The following is an 11,655-nucleotide window of genomic DNA, read 5'->3' on the forward strand; positions in this document are numbered from 1 at the left end:
CAATATCTATGGTAGAAAAAGAAGACGAGGCAGACCTTGCCTGAGATGGAGCAATGGCGTAGGTCAGGACGCCAGAAAGTTTTTAGGGATATCGAATTAGTGGACCTCGGCGCAAAACCGGGTTGTCAGGAGTTCCTTATTAAGGCAGACCTAGACCGGATACCGGTTGTTGCGCCGTTGATTATGATGATATGGGGTGGCACAGATCATGGAAAAATTGCGAGAGAAGCATCTGAATATTGAAGTCAATGGGAAACGACCAAAAGGCCTGGTCGAAACAACAGTGGCCTGATATAGTGGATGTAAAGGAAAGCCTCGTGATTGCCTTGTGCGTTTGACAGAACAAAATGGCGGATGCGGTCAAGGTTTGTGAACGGGACAGAGGCTAAGAAGAAGGAAGAAGATGCATGCTCTGGTTAGTGCTACTTGTGCACTTCGAGGGACGCATACCGTCGATGGTCATCTCGTCCTACACATCGGTGACGGTGACTGGGTTAAAGTCGTCATATTTTACGAAATGGAACAGTTTGACTGGTTGGTTTCCGGCAGCCGGCATTCTTGTCAGTTCTCGAAAGTGGGCCGGAGAGAGAAAACCGTGACTGATACCAGCTACCTCCGGTTCGACGTGTGGTCTCTAGTCGGTTTTCAGGCTCTCTTCTCCTGGAGGTCCCTGATGTTGGTTTCAGCGCAAGGCTCCTACGGTCAGCACCATCTGTACTGCATGTGACGGGTACTCTGGGGTTGCACCAATCGTGGAAGAACTGCGAGAGAGGCGTCTTCGATGGTATAGCCGCGTAATTCGCGCTGACGAGAATTCACTTGCCAAGATGGGTCTGAACATTGAAGTCGATGGTTAGCGACCAAAAGGCTGGCAGAAACAACGGCGGCTTGATACGCTGGATGGGGATTTAAAAGTTTTGCGATTGCATCCAGCTTATGAACGGGATAAAGGTTGAAGAAAAAGAAATGTATCACTTTCAAGTCAAATTTTATTAACAACGAAAATTATCACGTAAAAGTACATCTAGAAAAAGCATGGCGTCGTCTCCTCCATCTCTAGTCTTCGCTCCCGGTCAACTATCGTCTCCACATCATTGAGTTCTTCACTTTCACCTCCGTCGCCTTCCATCTGCTCGTGTTCATTATCAAATCCATTCTCAGGATCTTCGTCCATTTTCCCTTGGCTGCTCCTCCGGTTGCACTTTTCTTTGATTTTCGCCTTCCTTTTCAGCATGGCCTCGTCAAATTGTGTGATGTAGTGGAGATAGTCGACGTAGTCGGGCGGTTGGCTCATCATGAACGTGGGGTGGACGTTGTAAATCAGGACCTCCGGCACCATGAATGCAAACAGCCAGAGAACCAAGGGGGTGGTGCCGTACGTGTAACTTGCGTCTTTGTGGTAGAAGAGGAAACCGTCGAGTTTAGGGGAGTCATCTTCGAATTGCGGGAACCTAGAACGGAGATTTCAGTCGTGTGATTGGCAAGAAATAAGTTTAGAACCTTTCGAAACAGGAAGCAGTTGCCACCTCGTCTGCCATATCGAAGTGAGGAAGCGGGACAAGCTCGTAGTCTTCATCATCTGAGCTTGGATTTTCTGAGAACTTTGTTGTTACCCAGTAGAAGCGGAACTGGGTATCGCAGTTGGCCAAATCCTGGCCGCCATACGCTATTATGTCGAGGATGAAGATCTTCTTGGTTTTCGGGTCGACGATGCAGTCCAAAACCGTCACTTGTTGCCTTGCTCGCCGATCACCGGGCAAATTTGTGTGAAATGATCGGATAAAGTATCCGTTCTTGTTGTAGAGTTCAGTTTTGCCATTTGTGGCGATGAGGAGGCATCTTTTTCCCTTTGGGCAAGGCACCAGGTACCATTGCTCCAGGTCCTCGGGGCGTTCCTTCATCCATTCCGAAAGTTGGATTGGATTCTCGTCTGGAAGTCTTTTCCGAAAATGCGGTTTCCTCCGTTGGACCCGTTCGATGAACTCCTCAATGTGCCTGAGGTCGTCATGCTTGGAGGCCCTCAACCGTTTCTGCTCCTCCAACAGTAATTTCCTTCTGACCTCCTGTCTGTGCGCCTCCTGCAGTTTGTCGCTGTTTTTGTAGAGCCCGGCGAACTTTGATTCTTTTACTTTCTCCATAGTCCAAGGTATGACGGCGGCCGGACGGATATACAAAGTTATTCCAACCGAACCACGGCCACAAAAATGTAAACAAACACGAAACCCGACAAAAATCAAAAACCGAGCGTGCCGGTCCAATCTGACAATCATATGTTCAGCCATTAGTGCTGCCATAAGCCGACAAACGGGTAAACCCCCGTCATGAAATCTATTGGCCAACCCTACACGCACATGGAATCACTTCCGGAAAAATCAATATCGCATCCTTCGCCCACTTTTTGTTTATAAACACACAAAACATTTACTATTACTCGTGTCTGACCTCGTGGCCGTGAAATTACATCGAGCGGTGGTGTGAATTCATCAAGGAAATGGTCATACAGCGCGGTTGGAAGCATTCAAACGACAATTTGCATCACTCGTCGGATGACTCGAACGGTTCGTCGCATACAATTTCGTCCTCGAATACCAATTCCTCGAAAGGAAATAATTGTCTGGTGAGTGTCAGTTATCCTTTTGGTTTGAAGTGGTTAATAAACTTTTGTTTGGTAGATGAACTCGATAACTCCCCAAATGGCCGACGGTTACCTGGCCAAGCTGAACCAGCGATACGGCCTCGCTTTTATAGGGCCACGCATGTCCTCGGAGTCCTTGATGAGGTCCTTGGAGTTGCTGAGAATCAACGTCCAACAGGCATTCAATAAGGAAATTGACACGGTGGTTAGGAACTTCATGGATGTATGAAATAAATTTTGGAGAATGGCGGAAACGGATAATGCACGAATTTTTGTTTCAGATTTATTTCGAGCCTGCATTCAAGAACCTGCAGAATAATTTGGGAGACCAAGTATGCTCGGAGGATGTTGTGAGTATTTTTAATTTAATAACATATCAATTCCCATAAAAACCAACTCCAAGGGCGACCCCAATGAATTGAAGTTTAAGAATCCACTCAAGGAATTCCCTGCTTGTTGTAAGAGGCGAATAAAAGGGATCGAAATTTGTGCAAATTTTAAATCTTTCTTGCGACTGAAGCGACAACAACGTCCTGGATAGGAATTTACCCCACGGCTGCGACTTTTCGCTATCGAAAACGGTGTTCGATTGCTTTCTAGAATGTGTTCCTCAGCTCGAGCGTAAAGATGCTCGCTTTACCCAACTTCACCTAAAATTCAGACGATATAAGCTGGACTTTCGGGCCTCAAGCAAAGTAAGATGATGGGACTCTCCTGAGAAGAAGGCAGTTCTGAAGCAGAACTGTCAGCAATGTCATCATCATCAACGGCGCAACAACCGGTATCCGGTCTAGGCCTGCCTTAATGAGGAACTCCAGACATATCGGTTTTGCGCCGAGGTCCACCAATTCGATATCCCCAAAAGCTGTCTGGCATCCTGGCCTACGCCATTGTTCCATCTTAGGCAGGATCTGCCTCGTCTTCTTTTTCTACCATAGATATTGCCCTTATAGACTTTCCGGGTGGGATCATCCTCATCCATACAGATTAAGTGACCCGCCCACCGTAACCTATTGAGCCGGATTTTATCCACAACCGGAGACGTTTCGAGCGGAACAGTTTTTGTAAGCTGAAATAGGCTCTGTTGGCTGACAACCGTCCGCGGACTTCATCATCGTAACTGTTATCGGTTGTGATTTTCGACCCTAGATAGGAGAAATTGTCAACGGTCTCAAAGTTGTATTCTCTTATCCTTATTCTTCCTGTTTGACCAGTGCGGTTTGATGTTGGTTGATTCGTCTTCGGTGCTGACGTTGCCACCATATATTTTGTCTTGCCTTCATTGATGTGCAGCCCAAGATCTCGTGCCCATTATCGCCTGCTCGATCTGGATGAAGGCAGCTTGTACGTCTCGGGTGGTTCTTCCCATGATGTCAATATCGTCAGCATAGGCCAGTAGTTGGGTGGACTTAAAGAGGATCGTACCTCTTGCATTTAGCTCAGCATTACGAATCGCTTTCTCCAGGGCCAGGTTAAAGAGGACGCATGATAGGGCATCCCCTCATCATAGACCGTTGTTGATGTCGAATGGTCTTGAGAGTGATCCTGCTGCTTTTATCTGACCTCGCACATTGGTCAGGCTCAGCCTAGTCAGTCTTATTAATTTCGTCGGGATACCGAATTCTCTCATGGCCATGTACAGTTTTACCCTGGCTATGGTATCATAGCTGGTGGTTTTTCCATCGCTTGCCGCACAGAGAAAATCTGATCTGTTGCTGATTTGCCTGGAGTGAAGCCTCTTTGGTATGGGCCAATGATGTTCTGGGCGTGAGGTGCTGTGCGGCCTAGCAAGATAGTGGAGAATATCTTATAGATGGTACTCAGCAACGTGATACCTCTATAATTCCTGCACTGTGTGATATCTCCCTTTTTTTTTTATGCGTGCGTACACGGAGGTGGAAAATCTTAGAAAGACACGTCCGCCGCAGCTCCGCCGCCCGAACGGCGGAACTACAGCGGGCGCGTGTGGGATTCACACCCACTAAAAACCACCCCCGGTCTCTCCAGCCCCAGCCCCGCGGGACCACCATTGAGGTATTACTTCGCGGGGTAGGTTTGCTCTTAGGCACTCATCCTTCTCCTATTTGCAGCTTTCCTCCTTCTTTGTTCCTTCAGCAACTCCTCCTGCATTTGGATGATTGCGGAGCCAACCGCAAGCCACTTCTCCTCGGTCTCCAGCATCTCAGTAACCAAGCTCTCCGGGGTCCCGCTCCTGCCCAGCACCTGGTTTAAGCTCCTTCTCTCCATCGAAAATCGTGGGCAGTGAAACATCACATGCTCTGGATCCTCCGGTATGCCATCGCATCTGGGACAGTTCGGAAAATCATCCAACCCAAAGCGGTGCAGATACTGCCTGTAGCAACCACCGTGTCCCGTGAGGAACTGGGTAATGTGGTAGTTGGTCTCCCCATGTTTTCGCTCAAGCCACACCCTAATGTTGGGAATGAGCCTGTGCGTCCACCGACCTTTCGTAGACTCGTCCCATCTGCGTTGCCAGAGATCAAGCGACTCTGACCTTGCCACATTTCTACGCTGTGCATGCCTCTCCATATGTCTTGCATTGTACAGGACACTCATTTCTTTGGCCAGAATGTCAACCGGGATCATGCCTGCCACTACCAATACTGCCTCATCTGATGTGGTTCTAAAAGCACTGCAAACCCTCAAAGCCATCCGCCGGTAAACCGGGTTTACCTGCTTCCGTTTCTGAGAGTTTGCAAGCGCCTCTGCCCACACAGGCGACGAGTAGAGCAGAATGGAGCGCACCACTCCGGCTAAAACCAACCTCCGGCAATGTTTCGGCCCACCAATATTTGGCAACATTTTTGCAAGTGCCGTGGTGGCACTGGCTGCCTTTTGGCATGCATACTCTAGGTGTTCCCTAAAACTCAATTTGGTGTCAATTATTACCCCCAGGTATTTGATAGTCGGCTTTGATAAGACCGTATGTCCACCGACCTCCACTTTTACAGTGTTATTTTTCCTGCGTTTCGTTATTAAGACCGCTTCCGTTTTCGCGTCCGCCAAGGTCAGCCCGGCCTTTTCTAGCCAGGACTTTATTGCTCTCACTGTTTCTGTTGCGTAAACCTCCACATCTTCTGGGTGTTTTGCTGCAACAACCACAGCTAGGTCATCAGCAAAGCCGACAATCGTAGTCCCCTCTGGGACGGGAAGAGCAAGCACCCCATTATACATGATATTCCACAACAGGGGACCAAGTACCGATCCCTGTGGTATCCCGGCTGTGACAATGTACTCTTTGGGGCCCTCATTCGTCCCGTACCAGAGAGTCCTCTCGGAGAGGTAGTTTTCCACCAAATTCGCTAAGTATCCGGGGACATCTATGTCAGCCAACGCCCGTTTAATTCTATTCCAGTTGGCCGAGTTGAATGCGTTTTTGACATACAACGCCACCACGGCACAGCAGCCGCCAGAAATCAGTGCACCTTTTGCCAGGTTTACCACCATGCCAATTGCGTCCACCGTAGAGTGGGCGCGTCGGAAACCAAACTGGCGTTCCGACAAACCATTGCTGGCTTCGACGATGGGCAGGAGTCTGTTGTAGATGACTCTCTCCATCATCTTCCCCATTGTATCCAACAGGCAGATAGGACGATAAGACGCTGGGTTTCCAGGTGGCTTGCCAGGCTTTGGAAGTAACTCCAACTTTTCCTTTTTCCACTGGGCAGGGAATATTCCTTCTTTTAGGCACGCCTTGAAGGTGTTGGCGAAAAGTTCGGGCCTAGTCTTCACTGCCAGTTTCAAAGCTCGGTTCGGGATGCCATCCAAACCTGGGGCCTTGTTGTCACCGAACCTACCACATATTTCCCGTAGCTCCTCCACAGTTACAGGCGGTATTATGTCGTCATTTGGCTGGACAAAAATTTGCCTTCCCCTATTTTCGTGGTGAGGGAACAGAGTGGTAACAATGTGTTTCAGGAGGCGCGGACAGGTCACCTGGGGTGATTTCCGCAGCCTTTTCATCACCGCTTTGTAAGCCTCGCCCCAAGGGTTTATGTCGGCATGGTCGCACAGCTGTTTGAAGCAGTTCTTTTTGCTCCTCCGAATGGCTTCCTTTAGGCGGCCACACAATTGCTTGTGTGCCTCCTCTCGACCGTCGCCACCGGGTTTTCCCCTGAGCCTCTGGCAAAGCCTCCTTGCCCGAAAACATGCGGCTCGCAAACTTGCGATTTCGTTGTTCCACCAGTAGTTGGGTTGCCTACTGGGGAGCAATCGCCTTCTGGGCATAGTAGCATCGCATGCTTCCGTCACCCATCGAGTGATCTGGGTGGCTTTCTCTCCAGCCGTACCATTCAGGGATATGTCGGATTTGAGCACTGCGGAAAACGTGTCCCCCTCGAAAGCTTCTACTGTCCAGCCAAGCTTACCACCCGGCATTCTGCGAAAACTCTTTTTCGAGCTCGATCCGCTCTTGATCTCTATGCGGATTGCCTGGTGGTCGCTGTGAGTATAGTCCTCACTGACATGCCAAGCGATTCTACTGGCTAAAGTGGCACTCACGTATGTCAGGTCCACTATAGACCCCAGGCCCCTTCCCCGGAAAGTGTACGAAAACACAACATTCGTCAGTACCACGTCCAGCTCCGCGAATGCTTCGAGGAGAACACGTCCCCTGACATGAGTTATCCGGCTGCCCCATTCAAGAGCCCATGCATTGATCGGCGAACGTCCTCTTGCATCCAAAACAAGAGCAGCAAGCATCCGCTCATACTCGACGAGTGTAGCGCTGGGTGGAGCATAGCAGCTGTAGATGTGGATGCCCTTCACCTTCGCTCTAATGAAGCCCTCCTCCGGGTGCTCCATTATTTCCTGGAAGGCTTGTTCTCCACAAGTCCACAGCGCTGCTTGGCCCGTTTGGTCTTTGACCCAAACGCTACCACCGCGGTTACGGTATGGTTCACTTAGTATGGCCACATCGATGTTTTTCTCGCGGATGGTTTGCGCGAGTACCAACAGAGACACGAAGCGGTTTTGATACACCCCAATGATGATGATTACTTTGAATGTGTGAATATGAGTGTTGATCTCTTAACTGTGTTTCGAACGAACCATTCCACCATAGCCAGGGTGTCAACTGACATCACGTTTTCTGGTAGAAATGAGAGGATGACCTCTCCCCGTTTTCGACCCAAAACCTATACCTAGGTTCCGATTTTTCCGAGAAAGTTCAGGCTGACCCCTGCCCTATTTGTGTTTTCAATTAACGTCGGTTGAAGTCCAACCCACAAGTAAGGCTCGACGCTGTTATTACAACTTCCTATCTTTTGCAGCGGAGGGTTTAGAGTGTACAAGTCTAACGAGACACGGCATTGACAGCAGAGGTCTTAGGCTTATCAAGCAAAGAAACTTTTCAATCTCTCCCGCCTTCGCGAAGCTTCTTTGTGCGAGGATTTATAGGATGTCATTGGAAGATATTAAAGAGCGCCTGGTTTTGCCGATTATCCTTGTGATGACACCTGGCAAGATGCATCTTTCTTTAATGCACTCGTGGCAAATAGAGCTCCTACCTTTGATCGAAGGAATCTTTTAGTCGTCTCCTGAATGCTAGATTCGTCGCAGGGCTAGATCTGAAATATGCTGTTTTTGCAGCTCTAATGAGACCTCTTTCGTGGCTATGTCATTTGGATTCTGCAATCTACCCTAAACAATGACGCGGCTTATAGACAAAGTCATCCAAGCCCACTTGACCCATGACGTTTTCGTTTACCTGTACGACTTGCTTTTCACTTCACTACTAACTTCTCCTCAGGTGGCGAGCTGCCGGAAAAACAGGCTGGAGAACTGTGGGTTGGGGAAGAGTGGTGATCACTTGCGCTGACCATTACCATTTGAGTACCTATGGAAGGGATAGGGGATTTTACTTGGTTAACGTCCTTTCTCAGGCCAGTGGCTACACTGTTATCTGTGGAATTGCAAGTCGTCGAACGCTCCCAACCGAAGACTCCAGCCGCAAATGGGAAGAACTTTCGTTTTCAATAGAGTTTTTCACCATCTGTACATTGATCTGATCGTCTCATACTCCAGACCTTGTACTGGTAACACAGTTATCTAAGACCTCCTTAACTTGGATAAAGAAGTTTCCTGCGAACGTGATTATTGAATTTTTGTTTGAGGATTGAGGGAGCATAATCCCGCACCCACTTGATGTCGAGCAAGTTACTCCCACTGAGGTGGGGTAGCGTCTGATGAGTTGCCTTTGGCCTGGTACGTTGCCGCCGTCTTTGTCGTTTAATAGTAATTGTTGAATATCTCTAAAAGAAAATCTGCCAGATAATTGGGATTCCCTCTCTTTTACTTGTGGTATCCAATACATTTACAGACGAATATGTTCGGGAGGGTAAGTCAGCCCTTTTGGCAGCAATATGTTACTTTGAGCCAGATCAGCGACAATGGGCCGCTGGATTAACTATTCTGCCCTGGATTCCGGTTAGCATGCTTCGCCGGAACGTAGCGAACCTCTTACATTGAATGCAAGCTGTTTTGGATTCGCACTTGTGTTTTTCGAAGAAACGCTTCCGACAGGCTTGGGAGATACTGGAGGAGACCGAAACCAGAGATTATATGGTTTCTGTCTTGTGAGTAGCGCTTATGAGTTGGGGTCATTGCAAAGTTTTCGGTTGCAAAATACGAGCTTACCGACGTGAAGGATAAATCTATTGGAAAGTTTCAGGTCTAAAACCTACGAGTCTAAACACCTCTTTTCCAAAGTCGTCTTGACAACTCGGCTCCTTTTCAATGATCCACTGGATAAGCAGAATGCTTGAAGTGTCGTGAGAGGATTAGCTTTGGCGAATTTCTATTATTTGGGCTTTTTTTGTTTTCGGTTCCCTCCGACAAACAATTTTATCTGGCCTGTTCCCAAGCGTTAAAATTTCACGCTATAAGTGGAAGAGTTTTTTTTGCTGCGTAAACCATTCAGGCTCATAGACTGAGAATTTCGATGAGTACTGGATCGCCATTAAAAGTGTGTTTATCTCTGGTGTGACTGAAGTTGTCGTATACGTTCCAAAGAACAGAAGGGGTGAGAACTTTACTAATGGCTGCGAGTGACGTGATAGAACACCTCGAAGGTTTGATCGAGGCCAGGCTGTTTATGGACTGAGTTCTCCTGTAGCAACCTCCGGAACAGTGTGTGGAGTTTAGGCTCCCATTTCAAACGCAACTTTTTTTTATAAAACTGAACTGATCATTCTTCCTCTTTTACTACCTTTCAGCTCCGCAAAATGGCATGTGCTCTTCTGGAGAACTCCAAATCACAATATAACATTCGCACACGTCCAAATGTTGGGATCCTTCGAGCCCCCGATTCATCAACAATGCGGACCCAATTAACTCATCAACTGATATCAGCACTAAAACGTCCAGCAGCGCAAGTAGTCACTCAAACACAAGACATTGTGATACCACCGAAAAAGCCGATTTCGCAGCTACAACAGCGTCTCAATTCGGTCAACGTAGTTACTGAACCCGTACAACCTCAACAACAAGAGGAGCAGCAACAACAGCAGCAGCAATCCTACCAGCAACAATCACGAAGAAGGATATTCTGGAATACTTCAAATATCTCCACCGAGACGAAGTTCATCCTGGACGTTGAAGCAAACCAAGCTTTTGGCCTGGGGACCGATGGGCGTGAACGATTGGCTAGCAAACATCCTGAATTGATACGCTACCTTCCGGACGAAGAAGACCGTAACTGGTTGGTCCAGGAGAAGGTTATACCGGCCCAAAATAAGAATTCAAGATTCCTTTTTCTCGTCTTTGATGAGGTTATTAAACTGAGTCAATCGGAGACCTATCGCAATCGGGATAATCTTAACCTGCAGATGCTTCATGCGTTCAAGGTACCGAACTTCATTATTATGAAGATGCGAACTTTTTTTGTGGATTTGAATATTAAAAGTCGTGGTTTGATAACGAATTCGTTCACGGTGACTAATGGAGTGAGCCACTTGAGGAATGCGTTGCTGCAAGGCAGCCCATTGGTAACGTCGGTGACTTCTACCAATGGTGCTGACAATGGAAATGGTGGGGGTTGTTTGCCCACTTCGACGACGACAAAACCAAAAAGCTCGTTGAGTTCTCAGCACGCAACTCTCACGGCTCTACTGAACGGGAACAATGAAGCGCAGGTCGTGTCCATAGATGGGAGCAGCCAGCTAAGTAGTAGTTAGGTGTAATGTAGTCATTATGGGATTATTTTGAGCTTCGTTCTATGTCAATTACGATTTGAATAAGTAATAATAAGACGACTCAATATGAACTTGAGATTGTGTTTTTATTTTCGATAGTCTTTAAGGAGCAACATTCGAGCAAGGCCAGCGAGTAAGGCTCGAGGTTGTCATTGGCGGTTTTCCGTCTTTTTAGTCGGAGGGCTTAGGACATACAAGTCTAACGACACACGTCATTGATGCCGGGAATAATAAACCGATTAAACAGAAACATTTCTCAGTCCCTCCCGCCATCGAAAAGCTTCTCTACGAAGAGATTGATAGGATGCTGGCTTTGGGAGTCATTGAAGCATCACAAAGCGTCTGGTCTTCCCCAGTCACCCTTGTGGTGAAATCCTGAAAAGTGCGACTTTTTCTTCATGCGCGTAAGGTGAATAGTCTAACCGTGAAGGACGCTTATCCTTTACCTATCATCGAGGGGATTTTCAGTTGGCTCCCGCAGACTAGATTCATCACGAGTCTCATTCTGAAGGATGCTTTCTGGCAAATTTCTCTGGATGAGGCGTCTAAGGATAAGCTAGCCTTCAAAGTTCCAGGACGGCCGCTCTATCAGTTCGTGACCACGCCGTTTGGCAATACACCTCAAACCATGCAGGTGATTGAAGGATAAAGTCATCCCTGCCCACTTACGCCATCAAGTCTTTGTATATCTGGATGACTTGCTGCACATCACAGAGACCTTCGACCAGTACCTGGTGCTCTTAAGCGAAGTCGCTCTCTGTATGAGACGCGCTGGCTTGACGTTAAACATCCGGAAGAGCAAGTTTG

At 47.9% G+C, this 11,655-nt stretch overlaps 2 protein-coding genes across 2 annotated transcripts; one reads left to right on the forward strand and one right to left on the reverse strand.

Annotated features, from left to right (window-relative positions):
* Positions 1-977: 977 nt before the first annotated feature.
* On the reverse strand, positions 978-2,265 carry LOC119649878 (snurportin-1). Its single transcript, XM_038052255.1, has 2 exons — positions 1,501-2,265; positions 978-1,451 (listed from the first exon to the last, which is right to left on the reverse strand). The coding sequence occupies exons 1-2, from the start codon at positions 2,136-2,138 to the stop codon at positions 1,025-1,027; spliced, it is 1,065 nt and encodes a 354-aa protein (XP_037908183.1). The 5' UTR covers positions 2,139-2,265; the 3' UTR covers positions 978-1,024.
* Positions 2,266-2,331: 66 nt separating this feature from the next.
* Positions 2,332-10,923, forward strand: LOC119649877 (deoxynucleotidyltransferase terminal-interacting protein 1). The gene is made up of 4 exons (XM_038052253.1): positions 2,332-2,617; positions 2,673-2,858; positions 2,917-2,985; positions 9,871-10,923. The coding sequence occupies exons 1-4, from the start codon at positions 2,492-2,494 to the stop codon at positions 10,828-10,830; spliced, it is 1,341 nt and encodes a 446-aa protein (XP_037908181.1). The 5' UTR covers positions 2,332-2,491; the 3' UTR covers positions 10,831-10,923.
* Positions 10,924-11,655: the final 732 nt, after the last annotated feature.

The sequence above is a fragment of the Hermetia illucens genome, chromosome 2, assembly GCF_905115235.1.
Source record: "Hermetia illucens chromosome 2, iHerIll2.2.curated.20191125, whole genome shotgun sequence".
In the NCBI taxonomy this organism is placed as follows: domain Eukaryota; kingdom Metazoa; phylum Arthropoda; class Insecta; order Diptera; family Stratiomyidae; genus Hermetia; species Hermetia illucens.

Excerpts from the sequence above, each read along its gene's own strand:
- LOC119649878 (XM_038052255.1), bottom strand. The coding sequence starts at position 2,138 with ATGGAGAAAGTAAAAGAATCAAAGTTCGCCGGGCTCTACAAAAACAGC. Across the intron at positions 1,452-1,500 it reads ACTGCTTCCTGTTTCGAAAG|GTTCCCGCAATTCGAAGATG; the intron begins GTTCTAAACTTA and ends TCTCCGTTCTAG.
- LOC119649877 (XM_038052253.1), top strand. The coding sequence starts at position 2,492 with ATGGTCATACAGCGCGGTTGGAAGCATTCAAACGACAATTTGCATCAC. Across the intron at positions 2,859-2,916 it reads TGGTTAGGAACTTCATGGAT|ATTTATTTCGAGCCTGCATT; the intron begins GTATGAAATAAA and ends TTTTTGTTTCAG. Across the intron at positions 2,986-9,870 it reads AAGTATGCTCGGAGGATGTT|CTCCGCAAAATGGCATGTGC; the intron begins GTGAGTATTTTT and ends ACTACCTTTCAG.